The 24,746-nt window shown below is 38.9% G+C and overlaps 1 protein-coding gene across 10 annotated transcripts in view; it reads right to left on the reverse strand.

Moving 5' to 3' along the window:
* AMOT (angiomotin) overlaps nucleotides 1-24,746 on the reverse strand; it is a 90,857-nt gene that overhangs the window by 19,820 nt on the left and 46,291 nt on the right. For all 10 annotated transcript variants that reach the window (XM_074323485.1, XM_074323484.1, XM_074323478.1 and 7 more), the window contains 2 exons: nucleotides 9,947-10,096; nucleotides 9,003-9,193 (listed from right to left, as the gene is read on the reverse strand). In XM_074323485.1, the coding sequence (XP_074179586.1) occupies nucleotides 9,003-9,193; nucleotides 9,947-10,096 (341 nt within the window). The remainder of the gene's footprint in view (nucleotides 1-9,002; nucleotides 9,194-9,946; nucleotides 10,097-24,746) is intronic.

The following is a 24,746-nucleotide window of genomic DNA, read 5'->3' on the forward strand; positions in this document are numbered from 1 at the left end:
CCTTAATCCTGCTGATAAGTGAGGTCATACATCTTTCTTTAGTTCATTTACAACTAGTGACAGAGAAAACAGGGAAAAGAATGAAGAAAACTGGAACTTACTTGAGTAACATGGAGGGAGAGAAAAAGATTAGGAAGAATATTGATGTAATTATATTGCTATTAAAGGAAATGAGACAATAGGCTGGGTAAACAATGAACTGGCACTGCTTCATTATATTTCCTATGAGAAAAAGGATCTGTGGGAGAACTCCAAGCATATTTTCTGCTGACAGCTAGCTGTGTTCTCTTAGCTTAGAGATTGTAACCAGTGCAGATGGGAGTAAAGGAGCAGTGGAATGAGGAGGCCTAAAGTTGGGAAATTTTGGTGTGCTACTCCAACAATACTGTTTCCCAAAATGCTTGCACCTTACATGCAAGGCTGAAACAATTTATTTGAATAGTGAAATAATTGGAGAGTAAGAAGGAGAAGGACTACAATGGCTGTCATCATTTGCTAAATTCAAAATATTTTAGCATCTCAGAATTCTACACTTGCTCTAGTGCAGTTTACTTGCTTGTAGTCCTACTTGGAAAGGTTTCTGTGTTCCAAAGTACCCAAGAGAAAGTGGCATTGTGTATTGCTGAGAGCATGGGCTCAGACTATAAACCACATCAGGGTCAAAACCCAGCTTTCCCAAGTACACTGCTACTAACAAACTCTATGAGCTTAGAAGTCAGTTAACTGTTCTGAGCCTCAGTCTCCTCATATGCAAAATGGGGAAAAAATAATTGTACCTATATGTCACGGGGTTTTAGGGAATAAAATTAAAGTATGCATGTAAAACACATAGTGCCATGTGGTAATTCTATTCTTAACTTTTTGAGGAACCTCCATACTGTTTTCCATAGTGACTGTACCAATTTACGTTCCCACCAACAGTGTATGAGGGTTCCTTTTTCTCCACAGCCTCTTCAACACTTGTTATTTGTTGTGTTGATGATAGCTATTCTAATAGATGTGAGGTGATAGCCCATTGTGGTTTTGAATTGCATTTCCCGAATAGCTAGTGAAGTTGAGCAGTTTTTCATATATCTGGTGGCCATTTGTGTGTCTTCTTGGGAGAAGTGTCTATTCAGGTTCTCTGCCCATTTTTTAACTGTATTGTCTGACTTTTTGTTGTTGAGTATATGAGTTCCTTATATATTTTGGATATTGGCCCCTTATTGGAGGCATTATTTGCAAATATCTTCCATTTGGTTTTTTGTTTGTTTTTTTGTTTGTTTGTTTTTTCTTTTCATTTTTTATTAGTTTCAGGTACAGAAAAACAATGTAATAGTTAGACATTTATCATTTATATCCCTCACACAGTGACAACCTCCCTCCCCCCATCCACTACCCCTCTGACATCGCACACAGCCATTACATTTCCACTGTCTCTATTCCTAATGCTGTACTCCACTTCTTGTAACTATATATATACATATATATGTGTATATATGTGTGTGTATATATATATATATATATATATATATATATATATATATATATATACATAAAATTATAGTTGACATTCATTATTGTTCAACTTCAGCTCAGGTGTACAGTACAGTGATCAGGCATCTACATCATCCCTGAGGTGGTCTCTCTAATGAGACAAGTGTCCTTCGGGTACCCTACAAAATCTTTATAACATTATTGATTACATTCCCCAAATTGACTGTCATTTTCCCGTGGCAATCTTGTGGTTACTGACTGTGCTTTCTAATCCCCTCACCTTCCTCCTTATCCCCAACCCCCCATCTAGCTACCCTCAGTTTTTTATCTATGTCTCTGAGACTGTTTCTGATTAGTTCATTCATTTATTTTTCTTTAGATTCCACATATAAGTGAGATCATATGGTATTTGTCTTTCTCTGTCTGCCTTATTTCACTTAACATAATATTCTCCAGGTGCATCCATGTTGGTGCAAATGATAAGATTTCATTCTTCTTTATGGCTCCATAATACTCCATTATATAAATGTATCAGTTTCTTAATCCAGTCATCTACCAATGGGCATTTTGGTTGTTTCCATGTCGTGGCTATTGTGAATAATGCTGCAATAAACATAGTGGTGCATAAATTTTTTGAATTAGAGTTTTGGATTTCTCTAGATAGATACCTAGGAGTGGAATTGCTGGATCATAAGGTAGTTCTGTTTTCAGATTTTTGAGATACCTCCATACTGTTTTCCATAGTGGCTGCACCAATCTGCAACCCAACCAACAGTGCACAAGGTTTCCCTTTTCTCCACATTCTCCACAACAAGCCAGCATTTGTTGTCTGTTGATTTCTGATGATAGCCGTTTTGACTGGGGTGAGGTGTTATCTCATTGTGGTTTTTATGCCTCTTTGTTTATTGATGGTTTATTTTGCTGTGCAGAAGCTTTTTGATTTGATATTGTCCCATTCATTTATTTTCACTTTTACTTCTCTTGACTTTGAGGTCAAATTTATAAAATCTCCTTTGAACCCAAGGTCTGATAGGTGATTGGATAAAGAAGATGTGGTACATATATACAATGGAGTATTACTTGGTCATAAGAAAAGATGAAGTACTGCCATTTGCAACAACATGAATGGATATTTACACTATCATGCTAAGCGAAATAAGTCAGACAGAGAAAGTCAAGAACCATATGACTTCACTTATATGTGGGATATAAAACTGAAAGCAACAAAGGAAGACAAACAAACAAAGAAACAAAAACTCATAGGCATAGACAACAGTTGAGAAGTTACCAGAGGGTAAGAACTGATTCTGGGTGATGAATACACAATGCAATATATAGATGATGTATTATAGAACTGTACACTTGAAACCTATATAATTTTACTAACCAATGTCACCCAATAAATTTAATTTAAAATAATATAAAAAATAATCTAATTCTTTAAAAAACATAGTGCCACACACAGGATTGGACATACACAGTAAAAACACTCAACACATGTATCTATTATTAGGAGAGAAAAGTATAGGTAGAAGAGAAAAACATTCAAGAGAGTATGACTTGATAGAATTCCAGGTCTTGGTATCACCCTGGAGGTATTCCTGCAGTGCAGAGTTCCAGTGTGATGGCTGAAGCTTCAGAGCCAGGCCTCTCTAAAAAGTGTATGGTATCTATGGATACTGGGCACTTGAGCATACAGGTTGTCACTGGGGGAGCAGTGCTGGCTTACTGCCACATTCATTGCATAAAAGACCATTTGGGGGATTCAGAGCCCTGCCAGCTAATTGATATGGACATTGTGAGCTCCTCAGAAATGTGGGGCACTTAGTGAATTCCTACAGAGCTGCCAGGATGCCTTCAACATCAATTTTCCTTCTGGAAGACTGGGGCTAAGTCAATGGCTTAGGTAAAAGCAAGCAAACACAGTGTTTGAAGGAGCAATGTGACCTGCTAACTTGCAATACTGTGAGATGAACCTTAAGTACCTCAGTAGAAACAAGCTGGGCTTGAAAACACAACCTGCAAACCCCAAAACCTATATCCCTGAATTTGACATCCTCCGTCTCAAATCCTTAAGTAAACAATTTCTGGCAACTATCCCTCTAGTCATCTTCTCTCTCCTTCCTTTCTTCAACAAAGTAATCCCCATCACTTTACTTACATTGCTGTCTAGAATGTCACCCATGACCTCCTAATTAAAACAGCTAAAGGCCTTTTAAACTTCAGGTCCATCTTTTCATATTGGTAGCATCCTTTTGTTTATTTAATATATGAATTCAACCATGAGTAGAGCACTGTGTTTGAAGTTACTGGGAGGTTGGAGAGTGGCTAGACATGTGTAATACTAGTCGCTGTCTGTAGGAAACTTGTAAGGGGAGACAAAAATGTAAATGATTAACGACTACAGAAATGAGTTTGGACTTTAACAGGCATTAAAAATTTTTAGAGCTTTCAAGGTGAACGAAATGATCCCAGCTGTGTTAGGAAGATAGCATTATCTTTTGCTGAAACGTGACAGAGGGGTTATAGAAGCATATAATACAATTGGACAGAACAGTCAGAAAGGTTATATTCCCAGAAAGGTAATAATCCCAACAAAAGATAATGAAAACAAGAACCAGTGACGTGGCAAGGGAAATGGAAACAGACTACAGAAGGCAGACTTGCTAGAACTTGGAGACTGTTTAAATGTGTGTGTTGGAGAGAGGGAAGAATGAATGAGAACTTTGTTGTTTCTAATTCAAATGACTAGAAAAAACGGCATACTGCTCATTTTCTGAGATAGGAAACAATGGAGAGATTTTTTTTTCCAAAAAGCACTATAATGGGTTTTGATTTTAGGTACATTGGAGTTAAAGTGTCTTATGAATAGTCATATGACAATGTCCAACAAGTTGCTGAGCATTCTAACTTTAATCTTGGAGATGTCAGAGTTACTATTTGAAGCTATAGTACAGAACAAGATAACTAAGATAGAATGCAAAATGAGAAGAAAGTCAAGGATGGACATTGAGAAAGGCCTACAATAAAGGAAAAGGTAGACAAGTGTAATGTGTGTGACCAGGTTCCACTTCCTGCTTTTCCTTTCTTCCTTCTTTCCCAGATTTACTTCACCCAAATGAAACATTGCACATTCTGAGAAAGGAAACAACCTGATTTAATAAATGTTAACCTATAAATTACATGGTTGATCAGGTATTTTATTTTATCCTTTTGCTGATCTTCAAAAATAAATTCACCATTTGTGAGCTGAAACTAAAAATCTGCAGTGCCAAATCACTTCTTCTGGGCTTGAACTCTACTGTGTAATAATTTTCCTCATCTATATTAAGCACCTGGGGGGAATCTCTAGGGACACAATAATATGGAGTTGTAATATAGGCCCTATTATTGTGATTATTTATAATATTTCTAAATGACTAAATAAGCCTCAAATAGTAACTCTTAAACAGGCAATAATCCCTATTTCATCATCTTTGAAATTGTATCTGGGAGGCAGCAGATTATAGTAGTTAAAGTGTCAAAAATGTATTTAATTCCCAGTTCTTCCACCTCTTAGTAGCTGTGTGGAATCTTGGGCAAACTAGTTAACCTGTGCCTCAGTTTCCCTATCTATAGAATCAATAATAGTACTTATCTCAAAGAATTAGTGTGAGGATGAGCAATAACTGTAAAGTGGTTAGAAGAGAAACTTGTACAGTAAACACTACATGTGATTTCTTACATGAACATCTTTCCCTTTGATAAGAGGTATTTCATAGTATCAGTGCTAGAAGGGCTATAAATAGATCACCTAATATGTCTTCTCACCTGAGGAAATACAGTTGTTTATTCTTCTATTAAAATCTGTATTTTATTATTCACAAAGCCAAACACTGGAAACAATCCAAATATCCATCATCATGTGAATATGTGAATAACTGGTAAATCCATATCATGGAACACTTCTCAGCAATAAAAAGAAATAAACCATTGATATATGCATGAACTTGGATGAATCTCAAAATAATTATGCTGATTGAAAAAAGTCAAACAAAAAAGTACATACTATATGGCTCCTTTTATATGACATTCTAAAAAAGGCAAAATTATAATGACTAAAAACAAATTAGTTGTTGTCTGGGGTTAGGCATGGGAGGAAGGGATCAAGTTAAAGGGGCACAAAGACAATTTAGAATGTGTTTGCTATCTTGATTGTGGTGGTGGCTACATAATTGTATACACTTACTAACATTCATCAAACCATACACTTAAAGTAGGTGATTTTAAATATGTAAATAATACCTTAATTGAAAAAAAAATTTACAAATACCAGTGATACCATCCAAACTACATGTCCTAATTGGGCAACCTGTTATTTACCTATGAGCTATTATGTTGGGAATATATTAAGTTTCAGATACTAGCAGAATATATAGAAACCAAGCAGGCCATTAAAATGGGCACTAGATTTAGGAATTTCAATTATAGAGTTAAAAGTCATCTCCTTCCTTATTTCATTTTTTTTTCCTCCTTCCTTTTTTCTTTCCTTCCTTCCTTACTCAAATATGTGTTGGGCACTTTCTATCCTGGGCACGTAAAAATTATTTTGGAAGAAAATAGAAAACCGTATAAAGCTTCTACCATAAAAAGAGACAGAGCAGAACCTTCACCAATACCTATATTTAGGGTGGGAGGAGGGAGAGTGAAACCACTGAACAGAAAAGGAATAGCAGGAGATGTTGAAAGGGAAGGCAGAAGCACCCACAGGTTCTGAAACAAAGTTTTCTGAATGTTACCTTACAAATTTGAAATCTCGTAAAGAAAAAAAGGAGAAGGAAACCAATTTCCATGGCAGAGCAGTAAGAGGCACTATCTTTGGAAACATAGAATAATTCCAGAAACAGAGGGGTCTGGAGGAATCACCTAGTCCAATTCTCTCTTTGTATATAATTTAAATACATACCTCAATCTCTCAATCTCTCCCATGGGTTGGATTAATAGGCATGCAAAAGGTACAGAGTCCAGATACGGAACATTTGCCTGAGGAACTATCTCAAGGTGTCCCTTCTAGGGGGAAACTGGCTGCTTTTTACCATATTAAATGATAAGCATGCACATTTTACTGAAAACAGTGACTGCATGGAAACTTTCTAACTGGAGATTTAAAGGAATTTGGTTTAAATTAAATCTACCTTTTTGTTTTGTGTGTTCATTCATTTTGCTCTTTAGATTCCACATATAAACGAAATCATATGGCATCTGTCTTTCTCTGTCTGACTTATTTCATGTAGCATAATACCCTCTAGGTCCACCCATGTAGTTGCAAATGGTTAAGATTTCATTCTTTTTTATGGCTGAATAGTATTCTATTGTATATAATGGACCACCTCTTCTTTATGCAATCATCTATCAATGGGCACTTAGGTTGCTTCTGTATCTTGGCTATTATAAATAACGCTGCAATGGACATAGGGGTGGACATAGGGACATCTATCTTTTCAAATTAGTGTTTTGGATTTCTTTGGATAAATACCCAGAAGTGAAACTTCTGGTCATAAGGTAGTTCTATTTTTAAATTACAAATTGAGGGTTACCAGATCGGAGGGGGGTTGGGAGACTGGGTAAAAAGTTAAAGGGATTAAGAAGTACAAATTGATAGTTACAAAACAGTCAAGGGCATGTAAAGTATAGCACAAGAAATATAGTCAATAATATTGTAATAACTATGTATGATGCCAGGTGGATACTAGACAAATTAGGGGATCACTTCATAAATTATATAAATGTCTAATCACTATGCTGTACACCTGAAACTAATATAATATTGAATGTCAACTGCAACTGAAAAATAAAAACTAAGTTAAAAATTAATTAATTAAATATACCTTGTGGGAACCAACAGATTCCGGAAAGAAATCCATTTGAGGGGGGGGTTCCCCCAATACTCAAAACTTTCCAGGGAGAAAGGCAGGGGGGTCATTTATTTATACCAGGCCCCAGTGACAACCTCCTGCCTTTCCTGCATTTTGACCTGGAGTCTATTCTGAAGTCAGTTTCAGCAGTGAACCTCCTGGTACCAAGAACCCTGGCTTCCCAACACTTTCTCACACTGCACACCATCATGAACCACATCTTTCTAAGTTTCTTCCCAAAGATGACAAAACTACCTTGCATTTCCTTTTCACTGTTAGGGTTTCCTGAATAAGTTCTGAACAACTGTTGCACACAGGTGTTTTTGTGGAAGCTATCACCTTAAATTAGAATTAATTCTACTTCTAATCTACCTACAAACTTCTTGAACATCTTTTAGCACAGATGGGATTTCTGTGCACTCTATTACTATACTAGCATGTACTGAGCACATTGCCCTCAGAAAACAAAGGCAGGTAAGATTAAACCCATGAGGGCCTCAAAATCAAGACACAGGTGACTTTAATCTATTTAATAAGGTTTATATGGGATATCTGGGGAAACATTAAGATGTCTTCCTAGAGAATTGGGAGTAGGTTCACAAACTACCAGTCCATCTCTTAAGCACTGACCTCCCTCTAATTTGGCATGAGAAGGACTTGAAACCAAACGTATCCCCTACCCCCTCCACACACACAACCCAGCCCAAAGTCTGCCAAGCGCTTCCAGACTCTGCCAGCTCACGGTATTTAGGATAATGGTAAAAACAGTACTGTGGTTCTTAATTAAGTTTCTGGATAGAGACGTAGCTGGGTGCAGTATGCTACAGCCAAACTTAGATACCCAAAGCCAGACCAAGGCAGTCTATATCCCCATAACCCTGTCACCTCCTGATTTGAATTTAGTTTTTGTCATTGTTTCTTTCTTTCCCAACTGATGATTATGAACAGCAGTGAGACAAACTGGATAAGAGCACTGTTTCCTACAAAGATCAATAATTAATGTTTACAATGTAAAAAGTGGAACAAATAAGAAGCAAAAAGTTTTAAAAATCCTCCTGCTACTTTCTCTCCGTTACCAAATGGAATGTGACTACTTACATGAGATTCACTCATGGACAGAGAATGTAGCCTTTAAATATAGACCTTCTCAAAGGGCAGGGATCAATTCATGTTCAGCACAGCCTTTGGCATATCTTGGACGAGCCAGAGCTATCAAATGGGCAGCCACTCCTGAGTGACATTTAGTTTCTGAGTGGCATTTCTCTGGAGAGGCTTTTCACTCCAGTCCAAGGGTTAAACAAAGAAACCTACATATGTGGCTAAAAGAAACTGGCAAAGTAGGTGTGCAAACATTCAGTTGATCCCATCTGCGATTGTTCTGGCTCTTGAGGAAAGCTGAACTACGACGCCAATAAGTTTATAAGTAACTTTCATTTTCAAATCCCTGCCCCTCTGCCCCCACAGTCATTCAGTCCCTGCATAACCAATACAAGAAAACACACTTAAGTAGAACCTGCGGGGGGGGGGGGCAGAAGAAACAAAAAAACCTGGAAAATCTATTAATCAGTCACCTTTCTTTTCTCCCTGCCCCCCATGCCTTTCAAGGAATGACTCTACTAGCCAAGTACTTACCTCTGAGCAGCTACAGTTGCAGCAGCATCCAGAGCAAAATGTCTCATTACATTCTCCTCTAAATACTTCTGCTCCCACTTAGTCATATCAGCTTCCAGAGCCAGGATCCTTTCTTCCTTCTCACGAAGGAGCTCCATAAGTGCTACAGCATTGTATTCTGAAACATTGGTGGGCTGAGAGTTGCCCTGGCGCTGTTGGGAGAGACACCAAGATCCCTCAGATTAGTAAGAGAAGAAGCATCATAGCTGAGTCCAATTTGAAGAGCCCCTATGTTTGGAAAGGATTATTTCCCAAGCCACTTCAGTTTGAATTCTGATTCCAAAGCAAAAGGGAATTCAGACTTCCTTCCAAAGGCCACAAGACTTCCTATCTTTGGCTTGAATATGAGATTCCCTTGATCAGGAAAGGAGCTTGCCATATTAAATTGCCATGCTGCTCAAAAAGTGGATCAATGGTTTAAAAACCACCATCCCTGCCTGCCAGCATGGCACACAATAGAATTGAGAATTAAAAATCTAGGATTTGCTTTCTACCTTGCTCCTAATTTGATATGTGACTTTTCAGTGAGTCAGGCAACCTCTTCTGGGTCTTGATTTTCTATCATCTAAAAATGGGAAGGGGTATGGCCAGATGATTTCAAAAACCATTTTGAATGCTAAAATGATTAGGAGTCTATTTGCATAGCATCTTCACTTCTTATTGGGTCTACTGTTTCTGGGTTTCATATGAAAAATAAAAGGTGCAAGATAATAGGCATTAGGATTTTGCTCGGACAGGAAGCTAAAGATGCAGCCTTCATCATTACAATTGGGAGGCACTCTGGAATAAGATCAGGTGAGGCAAAAATCCTAAAGATGAGCAAGAGTGTGGTTTTTGTCTTCATGTAAAACACCAAGTGAAAAGTAAGCTGTCAGGAATACTTATTTTCTTTAAGATCTCCAAACCTGTTGAATTCTGAGGGATTCCAGTTCTCTCTCCAGTCGTGTCCGGAGACGATGCTCCAGCTGCTCACGTTTTTCACATGCTGCCTGGAGCTGTACAAGAGCCTGCTGCATCTTCTCCACCTTGTCTACATATACCTGCTTCTTTTTCAGCTGAAAAATCAGAGTCACAAGATGAAAGGAAAAGAACAACAGGGTCAGTTATGCAGCCCCCAAATCCAGCCCTTTGTTTAGATCTTTGTGTCCAGCTCCAAAAGAGAAAGAATGGCAAGAAGATTCTTCATGAGTAGCAGGCTGCCTTGTATTTATCATACAGAAAATGTGACAAAGAATAGGAATTAGGAGCCCCTTTTTAATCTCTTCCTCCTTCCCCATCTCTATGTCTTCCCCAAGTCTATTCCCCCCAGCAGAGTCTAAGACAGACTCTACTGAAGGAAGTAATAGTTGATGGCAAGCTCTTAAGATTCCCATTTATAGATGTCCTCACCTCTGCTCTTCTTCACTCTAAACTGGAGTATTCTAGGGAAAAGTATATCTTACTTTGGCCATTATAGTAGAGACATGCTTACAAAATAGTAAACTACAGAACAACGAGCATGGAGAATCACCTGAAATCTAGCTGAAAAGAAGTCCTACAACTAAGGGTATACAGAAAAGAAACCATCTCGAGAGTGGTAGGATAGGTAGAGAAGCATAATGGGCTGGTCCCATACCTATATGTGGGGGTTAAAATTCGGGAGGGCTATCTCAACTGTGTAGGTCCCCCTTGAGGAGCGAGGCATCCCAGCCCCACATTAGACTCCCTAGCCCAGGGTTCCAGTGCCAGGAAGTGAAGTCCCCATAGCTCCTGGCTGTGAAAACCACCAGCAATTGTGGCAGAGTGAGATGGAGGGCTGCTGAAGTCACACGTGTTCCTCTTAAAGGGCCTGTGCATGGACTCACTCACTAACAGATTTGCTTGCTCTGAGCGCCAGCACCAGGGGCAGTAGCTTGAAAGGTGCCAAAGACATACGGGAAGGAGCTGAGTTGTCTGTCTTCAGGGCAAGGGCTGGAGGAGCAGATTTCTCCCAGACAGAAGTGCTGGCAGAAGCCATTGTTCCTTTGTTGAGCTGTCCCCTCTGCCCAGCATGCAGACACAGCACTCACCATATCTGAGTCTCCATCAACCTGGCTAATACCTTTCCTCAGGCTTGGTGATTCCCTAAGACCCTGCCCCACCCAAATTTCAGGCACACCCAAGCCACTTCCAGTGTTTTTTCCATACAAAAGACCTTTCCTGGCTCATGCTGTAGATTTTTCTAAAATGTCTCAAAGCTTCACAAACCCCAAACAAGCAGCATCTGGTCTTGATGTACCCTGTACCTCTTGGTAAGCAGCCCCAAGCCCGGCACTAGTGGCAGCTGGTCTCAGTTCATGGCTTGGCCTCTTGAGGCATGTCAAAGCCCAGAGCGGGTGGCTACCATCTGTGGATTGCTTTGGGGCTTATACCAGGTAGCCCCAGGCAGGACACAGGCTGCAAAAGAACTTGGTCTGTGGTAGGGCCACTCCAAGGAGTCCTCAGGGCTGGCATGCCTGACTGCTGGCTTCAGACTCAGTCGGAGCACCACCCAGCTGCCTCTGCACATGACAAACCCAAGGCGTAGACTGGGAAGGCACCAGAGCCCTGCTAAAATAAATCCTGCTCCATAGGGTCAGCCCCTGCGCAACAATTTCTCCACTGTAGTCATGGCCAGTCCTCACAAACAATCATCCCAAGGGTCAATCCCTCCCACTGAGGTGCAAACAGCAACCAAGGCTCAAATACAATAGGAGGAAACACACAAGCCACCCAAGTGAAACACCTAAAGTACCAGCTCAGGTGATCAGGGAGACTGTGCCAATGAACCCCACAGGACACCTATTACATGAGGCTACTCTACTAAGACTGGACGACAGAGCAGCCCTACCTAATACAGAGAAACAAACACAAGCAGGAAGCCAAAACAGGAATACAAAAAAAAACATGTCCCCAATGAAAGAGCAGAACAAAGCTGCAGAAAAAGAACTAAACAAAATGGAGACAATCTAACATATGCAGTGTTCAAAGCACTGGTTATAAGGATGCTCAATGACCTCAGGGAGAACTTCAGCAAAGAAATAGGAAACACAAAAATGGAGATAGGAGCCATAAAAAAAGGAACCAGTCAGAAATGAAGAGTACACTAACTGAAATAAAGAATAAGTCAGAGGGAATCAACAGTACATTAAATGAACCAGAGGATCAAATCAGCAATTTAGAAGTTAAGGAAGCAGAAAGTACCCAATCAGAACAGCAAAAAGAAAAAAAAAAAGAATCCAAAAAATTGAGGACAGTTTAAGAGGCCTCTAGGACAACATCAAACATACCAACATTTGCATCATAGGGATACCAGAAGGAGAAGAAAGGGAGCAAGGAATTGAGAACCAATCTGAAGAAATAATGACTGAAAACTTCCCTAACCTGGTAAAGGAAATGGGCCTACAAGCCAGGGAAGCACAGAGAATCCCAAACAATGAAGCCAAAAAGGCGCACACCAGGACACATCATAGTTAAAATGCCAAAGGTTAAAGACAAAGAGGGAATCTTAAAAGCAGCAAGAGAAAAGCAGTTAGTTACCTACAAAGGAGGCCCATAAGACCTCCTTTTTCTCAACAAAAGCTTTTCAGGACAGAAGGGATTGGCACAAAATATTTAAAGCGAAAAAAAAAAAAAAAAAAGGACCTATACCCAAAATTACTCTACCCAGCAAAGCTATCATTTAGATAAAGAGCTTCTCCTATAGGAAAAAGCTAAAGGAGTTCCTCACTACCAAATCAGTATTACAAGGAATGTTACAGGGAATTCTTAAGACAAAAAAAAAAAAATCAACAATATAAATAATAAAATGGCAATAACTACATAATCTATCAAAAATTACCTTTTTCTCTTTACATTTCTTTTTTTTTAATTTATTTTTTAAATTTCTTGGGGTGACAATTGTTAGTAAAATTACATAGATTTCAGGTGTACAATTCTGTATTACATCATCTATAAATCCCATTGTGTGTTCACCACCCAGAGTCAGTTCTCCTTCCATCACGATATATTTGATCCCCTTACCCTCATCTCCCAACCCCCACCCTCCTTACCCTCTGGTAACCACTAAACTATTGCCTGTGTCTATAAGTTTCTATTTCTCATTTGTTTGTCTTCTTCTTTTCTTGTTTTTGGTTTATATACCACATAGTAGTCAAATCACATGGTTCTCTGCTTTTTCTGTCTGACTTATTTTGCTCACCATTACACTCGCAAGATCCATCCATGTTGTCACAAATGTTCCTATATCATCTTTTCTTACCGCCGAATAGTATTCCATGGTGTATATATACCACAACTTCTTTATCCATTCATTTATCGAAGGACATTTTGGTTGTTTCCATGCCTTGGCCACTGTAAACAACGCTGCAATGAACATTGGAGCAGACGTGTCTTTATCTCTAAATGTTTTCAGATTTTTGGGGTAGATACCCAGGAGAGGGATTGCTGGGTCATATGGCAATTCCAGTCGTAATTTTTTGAGGAACCTCCACACTGCCTTCCATAACGGCTGCACCAGTCTGCATTCCCACCAACAGTGTATGAGGGTAACTTTTTCTCCACAGCCTCTCCAACACTTGTTACTATTTGTCTTGTTGATGATACCCATTCTGACTGGGGTGAGGTGATATCTCATTGTGGTTTTGATTTGCATTTCTCTGATGATTAGTGATGTTGAGCATTTTTTTATATGTCTATTTGCCATTTGCATGTCCTCTTTGGAGAAATGTCTCTTCAACTCCTCTGCCCATTTTTCAATTGGGTTGTTTGTTTTTTTCTTGTTGAGTTGCATGGGTTCCTTGTATATTCTGGATATTAGCCCCTTATCGGAGGCACTGTTTGCAAAAATCTTCTCCCATTCAGTGGGTGGCCTCTTTATTTTGTCAATGGTTTCTTTTGCTGTGCAGAAGCTTTTAAGTTTCATATAGTCCCATTTGTTTATTTTACCTTTTACTTCCATTGCCTTTGGAGGCAAATTCATAAAATGCTCTTTGAACCCAAGGTCCATAAGTTTAGTACCTATGTTTTCTTCTATGCACTTTATTGTGTCAGGTCTTATGCTTAAGTCTTTGATCCATTTTGAATTAACTTTGGTACATGGTGACAAATAGCAGTCCAGATTCATTCTTTTGTACGTGGCTATCCAATTCTCCCCGCACCATTTATTGAAGAGGCTGTCTTTGCTCTATTGTATGTTTTTAGCTTCTTTGTCAAAAATTATCTGTCCATATTTATGTGGTTTTATTTCTGGGTTCTCAATTCTATTCCATTGGTCTATATGTCTGTTTTTCAGCCAATACCATGCTGTTTTGATTACTGTAGCCCTGAGGTACACGCTAAAGTCAGGAAGTGTGATACCTTCATTATTGTTCTTTTTTCCTAAGATTGCTTTGGCTATTCGGGGTCTTTTGCAGTTCCAAACAAATCTGATGATTTTTTGTTCTATTTCTTTAAAAAATGCCATTGGGATTTTGATGGGGATTGCATTGAATCTGTATATTGCTTTGGGTAATATGGCCATTTTAACTATGTTGATTCTTCCAATCCATGAGCATGGAATGTGTTTCTTTTTCTTTGTGTCTTCTTCAATTTCTTTCAAAAATGTCTTATAGTTTGCATCATATAGGTCTTTCACATCCTCGACTAAGTTTATTCCTAGGTGTTTAATTCTTTTTGCTGCAATTGCAAAAGGAATTGTTTTTTGTATTTATTTTTCTGAGATTTCATTGTTAGTATATAGGAAAGCAATGGACCTTTGTACGTTGATTTTGTAGCCAGCAACTTTACTGTATTCGTTGATTGTTTCTAATAGCTTTTTGGTGGAGTCTTCAGGGTTTGCTATATATAGCATCATGTCATCTGGAAAGAGTGATACTTTAAATTCTTCATTCCCAATTTGGATGCCTTTTATTTATTTCTCTTGCCTGATTGCTCTGGCAAGGACTTCCAACGCTATGTGGAAAAGCAGAGGTGATAGGGTACAGCCCTGTCATGTTCCTGAACGTAGAGCAAAGGGCTTCAGTTCTTCACCATTAATTATGAGATTAGCAGAGGGCTTGTCATATATGGCCTTTATTATGTTAAGGTATTTTCCTTTCATACCTATTTTCGTCGAAGTTCTCATCGACAATTTGTTTGAATATATTCTCTGTTCCCTTCTCTCTTTCTTCTCCTTCTGGTATGCCCATTATTCTTATATTGCTCTTTCTGATGGAGTCAGAAAGTTCTTGTAGAGTTCTATCATTTCTTTGAAGTCTCAAGTCTCCTTCTTCTTCCATCTGTGTGATTTCCAGGTTTCTATCTTCGATGTCACTGATTCTTTCCTCCATCTGGTTAACTCTACTACCTAAGCTGGTTATTTCCTTCTTAATTTCTTCTATTGAGTTCTGAATCTCCAGAAATTCTATTTGGTTCTTTTTTAAAATTTCAATCTCTTTCATAAAATGCTCATGCTGTTCTTTGATTGAGTTTCTGAGTTCCTTTAACTGCCTATCTGTGTTTTCTTGTATCTCGTTGAGTTTTTTCAGAACTGCAATCTTGAATTCTCTGTCATTTAAGTCACATATTTCTGTATCTTTAAGTGCCTTTTCTGGAGATTATTCACTTTTTTTCTGAGCTATCTTGTTGCCTTGGTTATTCATGGCAATTACTGGTTCACTATTTCTCTTCCTAGACATCTACAGGAGTGGCTTCTGCAACAGGTTGATAGGAAGAGGTCTTTCTTTTGTTTTCCAGTACTTGTTAGTAGAATGTTTTATTTTTTCTCCAACTGCAGCTTATTTTTCTTCTCCCACACAGTAGTACTATGTTTTCTCTGCACTATTCCAGCTTCTCATACAATGGGGGGATTCCCTTGGAGATGGGCTTCTCCTCTGTTAATAGTTCGTCTAGGTCACAGGGCGCAGTGTCCCGGTGGGTATGCAGAGAGCTTTTGATGTTCCAAAGCTCTTCCAGCTCTAGATACAGAGCCCATATGTTTCAGCAGTTCTGTTTACTCCTGTAGGGATCTGCCCAGATAGGTGGGGTCAGGGGTTGGGTGAGTTGTGAGAGGTGGTCCAGAGCAATGGCAGCGACCACCACCACAGCCGGTCCTGCTTCCACAGCTCCCTCCCCTTTGCTGGAACTAGTTGGGCTGCGAATCTGTGTCTGCGACCAACAGTTCTCAGAATAGCAAATATTCTGTTGTTTTGATCTGACACTGCCTCTGTTCTGTTTCCAACACCAGCAGGTGGGGGCAGGGCGAGCTGTGCGAGTGTAGGGAGAGAACGGCTAGTCTCAGTGCCTAAGGCTGCTGTTGTCTGCTTGGCATTGAGGGCTTAGACCACCGTTTTCAGCCTTCTTCCCTCAGTCTTTTCTCCGAAGTCTCTGCCGTGAGCGTTGGGTTCAGCCGTGTTATATGCTGCCCCCTCAGCCCTGTGGGCCATAAGCGGAGTACTAGCAGTCCGAGTTCTTCCCTCTCCCGCAGCTACAGTAGTTCCGGGAAGCAGTGAGCTCGGAGCACTGAGCTAGGTCTGCGTCTTGCGCCCGCGCAGCTCCGTCTCTGCACTTCTCCCTTCCCTCCTCCCCCTGCTCACGCAAATCTCCCACCTGTAGGTGATTTTGGTAGTGGGCCTCTTCGTCTTGCCTTTCTGCTGTGCAGGGAGTCCCTTGTGGAGTTTTTGTTGTTCCATTTGTTGTAAATTCCAGGGGAGCTTTACAGAGGCTCACCTCACGCCACCATTTTTCCTCGCAATCCAACAATTACTTTCAATGTAAGTGGATTAAATGTTCCAATCAAAAGATAGGGTGGCTGAATGGATAAGAAAACAAGACTCTTCCATATGCTGCCTACAAGAGACTCACTTCCAATCGAAAGACACAGACTGAAAGTAAAGGGATGGAAAAAAGATATTTCATCAGAATTGAAACAAACAAAAATCTGGGATAGCCATACTTATACCAGACAAATTACACTTTAAAACAACGGCTATAACAAGAGACAAAGAAGGACCCAGTAATCCCCTTCTGGGTTTTAATCCAAAGAAACCGAAAACATTACTTCGAAGGGACATGGGCATCCATATGTTCATTGCAGCATTATTTACAAAAACAAAGATATGGAGGCAACCTGGGTGTCCATCAATGGATGAATGGATAAAGAAGAGGTGGTACATATATACAATGGAATATTACTCAGCCATAAAAAATGAACTCTTGCCATCTGCAACAACATGGATGGACCTAGAAGACAATATTGTGCTGAATGGAGTAAGTCAGAAAGAGACAAACAAATAACATATGATTTCACTTACATGTAGAAGCTGCAGAACAAAACAGACAAACAAACAAAAAACAACTCATAGATACAAAGAACATTTTGATAGTTACCAGCTGGGAGGAGTTTTGGGGAGGTGTGTGAAAATGGAGAAGGGTTTCAGTACAAATTGGTAGTTACAAAATATTTATGGGGATGTAAAGCATAACATAAGGAATAGTCAATAATATTGTAATCACAATGTATGGTGTCAGATGGGTACTAGATTTATAGAGGTGATCACTTTATAAGTTATATAAATGTCTAATCATTATGTTGTACAATTGGAACACATATAGTATTGTACATCAAACTGTAATTTAAAAAAAAACTATTTTGACCTTTTGATTACTATTTTTGTGTGTATATGTTTTTTTACCCAAATAAAAATGCTGTTTTTGGTGTTATTTGTTTTTATCTTAGAAACATACTTTATAGACTTTAATCAAATGAATAAGTATTTCTTAAAATATGATTTTATTTTTTGAGGTAGTTCTTTATTTGCCATATTTAGGCATCATTGCTTGACAAAGATTATCAACCACCAATGCCATTTTTCTTTTCTTTTTTAATTTTTTATTAAAATTTTTTGGTGGTATCAGGTAGTATAATTATATACGTTTCAAGTGCACATTTCTATAATATATCATCTATATATTGCACTGTGTGTTCACCACCCAGAGTCAGTAGTTTGTTGACATTTCCTTTCATTCCACAGCCTAGCTCAATCTAAACTTATAAACCCGATGAGGTGAGTTATAAATCTAGATGTTTTTATCTATTAGACATTTTCCGAAGAAATAAAACAAACAAACAAAAACCATTATTTTCTTTGTCTCAATAAGCTTAAACCTTTCTTTCCTTGGATATGTGACTATTTATTTGTAACAACACTGACTAGGGCAATGAAGACTTTTAGGCCACAGATGCTTCTGCCTTCCTATTTGCATAGCATAGCTTCAAATAATTTGAGAGCAGGAAATATCTGCTATCCTTCACTTTCTGGGTTCTAGAATCCTCATGAGCTATTTAAATTTGGATGCATTTATTTGTGAATTGCTTTGAAAACCCTAGGGGAGCAGTATAATGTTAATACCGAGAGTGTTAACTATAATTACTGAGGCTTACAGCAGTTATACTTAAAGGCAATTACAGTTAGATAGCACACAGTTCTTGCCTTGATGACAAAGTACTTCAATGTAAGCTCAGCGAACTGAAAAATAAGCAGTCCAGGGCTAGCTAGGTCATTTTCTTCATTTTCTGCCTTTCTTGAGAATGGAAACATCAATATCTTAGTGAAAGCATCCTAGTCAGAAGTCACTGAACCAACCCAATGGAAGGGAAAAACAATGAAGGCCCAGAGACTTTTCTGATTTTGCTGAAGATAGGCATGCAAATAAGACAACTTCCACAAAGCAGGTCAAGAAAAATCCCATTATTCTTTGCCACTGGGATGATGTCCACCAGGTACCAGGACCTCTGTTGCTGTCATAATTCTCCGAACTCCTTGATAAGAAGAATGCAGCTCACCCACAAACACCATGATCACCTAGTAAATGCTTAATCCCTGGGTAAGTAAGGATTTTAAAGACAACTCTTGGATGCTACTAATGCATGACCCTACACATGCAATCAATAAAGTCACCTATCTTCTAAGTTGCATACTCTATGTTTTCTAGATCTCATCTATATGTAGAAAGTTCCTCTTCCTAGATATTATATGCTTCATTTTTATGTTCATCATAATAAATCCCTCTTTTATCTGCCTGTCCTCTACAAACTCCTGTGCTAAACTCCTCAAATATTAGAACAGTAATTAAAACATCCTAGGTTCCCAACTTCACCTACCGATGCCATCAGTGATGTCAATGGTTCCTTCTTAGGTAAAGAGAGAGGTTGTATAGTAAAATGGTAAAGGTCATGAGCTCGTCTCACACTGCCCAAGTCCAAATCTTGGCTCTCCCCTCACTAGGCATGCAAACTTAGACAAGCTACTTAATCTCCCTGAGCTTTCATTTACTCATTTATCAATAACATGGAGATGATAATATGATATACCTCTATAAGGATTAAATGAGATAACATATGAAGTGCTTAGTAGAGTATCTGGTACAAAAAGTACTCAATTGTTTTTCTTTTTTAAAAAAAAAATGTTAATGGCAAGTTACACATGCTCTAGTCCTCTCAACTTTGAACATTTACTCCAGATAGCCTTGGCATGGTTCTCATTATCTCAGTAACTCTAATTATCACATCAATGTCTAATTAAGATATTAAAAACAAAGCCCTTTTCCCCAGAAAGACATATATATATATATATATATATATATATATATATATATATATATATATATATATGATCTCCTCCATGGCACACCCTTAACAGGAGCTTATATTCATATTTTAAGGTTACTATTTCATCACAAACCTCTAGCTGAGTGCAAGATTTCTCACTCTGACACTTAATATGCCCCAGACTGCTTTCATCTTTCCCCAAAATGCAATCCTTTTTATAGTTCAGTCATTATCATCCCTTACACTATTTTTCCAGTCTCAAAACTTTGGAATTGCTATTCTTCCCTCTTTCCTATGTACATCATGTCCAATCTATAACTATCTATCACTATGTCTTAATTCTAACTAATATCTCTCATATTCTTTCATTTCCTAATGTTTTTGTAGGCTACATAGTTTAAGTCTTTATTTCAATACTAAATTATTATAATAATAACCTAAGGCTTCCGATTAAGATGTCAGAGTAGTGCTTCCTCCTTCCACGACCACCTAAAAGTTACAATTAAACTACAGAACAGCCATCATGGAGAATTACCTGACGTCTAGCTGAACAGATGTCCTGTAACTAAGGATAGAGGAAAGAAGCCAACTTCAGACTGGTAGGAGGGGCGGAGACGTAGAATAGTCTGGTCCCACACCCACATGTGGTAGTCAAAAATCAGGACGGATATCACTGCCGCAGTGATAACTCCTGAGGAGCGACTGGTCCTAGCTCCACACCAGACTCCCCAGCCCAGGATTCCAGAGATGGGACGAGAAGTTACAATGACTTCTGGCTATGCAAACTAATGGAGATTATGGGTGAGTGAGATTATGGGGGGCTGAGGCATTTCTCTTAAAGGGATTACACACGGACTTGCTCACTAATGGACCAACTCACTCTGAGCTCCAGCACTGGGGCAGTAGTTCAAAAGTCTCCAGGGGCATACAGGGAAGAAATGAACGGTCTGGCTTCAAGGCAAGGACAGGAGTGGCAGTTTTCTCCCAGACAGAAGTGCTGATAGAAGCCATTGTACCTGTGCATAGCCCACACCCCAGTCAACCTTTACATGCAGTGGGCACCATATCTGAGACTCTACCAACCCAGCTAACATGGTTCACTCCATCCTAGTATTCCCTGAGATCCCACCACACCAAACTGACAGGCCAACTTACCCTGCTTCCAGTGGCTTTTCCATACAAACTACCTGTCATGGTTCATGCTATGGACTTTCCTAAAACCTCTCAAAGGTTCAAAACATTAAACAAGCAAGATCTGGCCTCGATATGCCCCATACCTCTTGCTAAGCAGCCCCATGCCTGGCACTAGTGGCAGCAGGCCTCAGTTTGCAGCCTAGCCTCTCCCAGTCAACTCCAAGCCCAGTACAAGTGGAAACCATCTGCAGATCACTTTGTAGCTCAAACAAAGTGGGGCAGGGCACAGGCACTGGCTGATCTTCACCTGTACCAGAGCATCCCCCACGAGGCACCACAGCACACATAACCAGTGGCCAGCTTCAGACCACACAAGAGCATCACTCAACCACCTCCACAAACAAAACACCCAAAGAGAAGATTGGGCAGGCACCAGAGTCCCTCTAAAGCAAATCCTGCTCCATAGGGTCAGCCCCTGAACAACAGCTCCTCTACTGTAGTGACGACGGCCAGTCTCACAATCAATTAACCTGAGGGTCAATCCCTCCCATTTTCATGCAAACAGAAACCAAAGTTCAACTACCATAGGAGGGCAAACACAACCCACACAAAGGAGACAACTGTAGCACTCGGCTCAAATGACCAGGGAGACTGTGGCACTGGGCCCCACAGGACATCTATTATATAAGGCCAATTTACTCAGACCAGGAGACACAGGATCTCTACCTAAATGCATAGAAACACAGGGAGGCAACTAAAATGGGGAGACAAAGAAACATGTCTCAAGTGAATGAGTAGAACAAAGATTTGGAAAAAGAACTAAACAAAATGAAGACAAGTAATCTACCCGATGCAGAGTTCAAGGATGTTCAATGGTCTGAGAGAGAACTTAAACAAAGAGCTAGAAACTGTAAAACTGGAGATAGAAAACATAACAAAGAACCAGTCAAAACTAAAGAATACCATTTGCAACAATATAGATGGATCTGGAGATTACTATGCTAAGTGAAATAAGTCAGACAGAAATAATCAAGAACAATGTGACTTCACTTATATGTGGGATATAAAACTGAAGGCAACAAAGAAACAAGACAAACAAAGAAACAAAAACTCATAGACACAGACAATAGTTTAGTGGTTACCAGAGGGTAAGAGGGAGGGGGATGGTAGAAGAAGGTAAAAGAGGTCAAATCTATGGTGATGGAAGGAGAACTGACTCTGGGTGATGAGCACACAATACGATATATAGATGATGTATTGTAGAATTGTACACTTCAAACCTTTGTAATTTTACTAATTGCTGTCACCCCAATAAATTTAATTTAAAAAAAGAAGAAGTTACCTATGGCGGCTATAAATGCCCACAAGCAATGCAGTGACCCTGGTAGTGCATAATTCCACAGTGCATATCTAATTTTGAAGGTGAAAAATGACAGGTACTCCCCTCCTAACACTTATCTTTATGACTTTCCTAATTATTTGAAATTTATTATTTTCACTAAAAGCACCCAGAAGGTAACTGAAATAGGTTTTCCAAATCCATTTCTAGATTATCTTAACCTAGAGCAACATGTAAACTCATTTATAATATTCTTAACAAATATAGGAAAGAAATTCTCAGATTAAAAAATGTGCCGATGAACCTGCTACTTCAATAGTCTTCAAAAACAAAACAAAAGCAAAAAACTGGTCATTTTCAAAAGAACTTCTGTGTCTTTTGGGAGATCAAACTATGGTCCCAAAAACCTATCTACTCCATCACCAGAACTAGAAAAGGGAATAGGAAAATAAGAGATGGAAGTCGCCCTCTGGGGTTGAACTTAATTGAGGAAGAACCAACAATTCTCTCTCAGGCTCCTAGGCTAGGCATTTAGAGTCTGAATAAGATGATTTATTCTAAGATTCTCTGGTGGCTTGAAATGGTTGAGTAACTCCTGAGAAGCAGTTTGTTACTGTCACTGTCATGTTTGGCAATGAGTCTTCACTGAATCAGATATTAAATTATTGGGTTACTGAATTCAGAAAATAAATGGCTGAAGGAGAATTGATAATACTTTCCAGAGCAAAAAGAATATTAACTACAACTGCAACTAGGGAAATGAGAAAGACACATGACAAGTCACCACTAACACAGAACTGAATGGAGTCTATGGAATCACAAGCAGAACAGTCTTTGCTGTCTAGTCTTCCTCCAAAGATAGATACCTCTGGAGGGCAGGCCTCCATCTCAAAAATCCTCTCAATCCTCATAATGGTAGTGCTCCAAAATTACTTGCAAAAACAATGGGAGAAATAGCATACCATAACCTACATTCACTTGTTCATTCAGTCAAAAGTTAATAAGCAGTCACCATGAACAAAGCACTAGAAGAGATACTGTGGGAGAAACAACGAACAAGTCACCATATCTCCTCCCAAGGAGCTGAGAGTCTAATTGGGGAGATAAAGTATGTTTACAATTAGCTACTAAAATATAAGGTAATAACAACAACAAATATAAGATACTAAATAATAGGCCCCTTTAAAGGGATAAGTTAAAGTCTAGAGCAAGGGAAGAAAAAAAAGAAATAAAGAATACAATAAGTAAAATGAAGAATACATTAGTAGGAATCAACAGTAGATTAAATGAAGCAGAGGACTGCATCAGCAATTTGGAAGATAAGGTAGCAGAAACCACCCAATCAGAACTGCAAAAAGAAAAAAAGAATCCAAAAAAAATGAGGAAAGTTTAAGGAGTCTCTGGGACAACATGAAGTGGACCAAAATTCGTATCATATGGGTACCAGAAGAAGAGAGAGAGCAAGGAATTGAAAACATATTTGAAGAAACAATGATGAAAAACTTCCCTAACCTGGCGAAGAAAATACACACACAAGCCTAGGAAGCACAGATAGTCCCAAAGAAGATGAATCCAAACAGACCCACACCAAGACACATCATAATTAAAATGCCAAAGGTTAAAGACAAAAAGAGAACCACAAAAACAGCAAGAGAAAAGTAGTTAGTTACCTACAAGGGAGTTCCCATAACACTGTCAGTCATTCTTAACAGAAACTTTGCAGGCCAGAAGGGATTGGCACAAAATATTCAAAGTGATGAAAAGCAAATACCTACAACCAAAATTACCCAGCAAAGCTATCATTTAGAATCCAAGGAGAGATAAAGAGCTTCCCAGACAAGAAATAGCTAAAGGAGTTCACCACACCCAAACCACAATTACCAGATATGTTAAAGGGACTTCTTTAAGAAGAAGAAAAAAAATCAAAGGCATGAATAATAAATGGTAATGACTACATATCTATCAATAATTACTTTGAATGTAAATGGATTAAATACTGCAATCAAAAGACATACGGTTGCTGAATGGAGAAGAAACAAAACACTTACATATGCTGCTCACTTCAGATCAAAAGACACACACAGACTAGAAGGATGGAAAAAATGTTTCATGACAATGGAAATGAAAAAAAAAGAAGCTGGAGTAGCCATACTTATAACAGACAAAATAGACTTTAAAACAAAGGCTATAGAAAATGACAAAGAACCCAGTAATCCCACCTCTGAGTATTTATCCAAAGAAACCCAAAACACTATTTCAAAGGGCCATGTGCATTCATATGTTCACTGCAGCATTATTTACAATAGCTAAGATATGGAGGCAACCTAGGTGTGCATCAATGTATGAATAGATAAAAAAGATGTGATACATATGAGGTCAGACAATTAAGTTCAAAAACCCATCCTAGAAAAAGTGCTACATAACCCCATTGCTGAATATCATTATGGTAACCTTTGAAGTACTTCTGTTGGGAAGCTATGCACCAATGCCAGCCTGTAGTCCACCCTTCATAGCAATTTTGGAACTCTTTTTCTGGAATGGCCATCAGAGCTGTCATTGTATTACCCTTGATGTCCTGAATATCATCAAAATATCTTCCTTTCAATACTTGCTTTATCTTCAGGTAAAGAAAAAAGTCATTGGGGGC

This window comes from Rhinolophus sinicus, chromosome X, assembly GCF_036562045.2.
Source record: "Rhinolophus sinicus isolate RSC01 chromosome X, ASM3656204v1, whole genome shotgun sequence".
In the NCBI taxonomy this organism is placed as follows: Eukaryota; Metazoa; Chordata; class Mammalia; order Chiroptera; family Rhinolophidae; genus Rhinolophus; species Rhinolophus sinicus.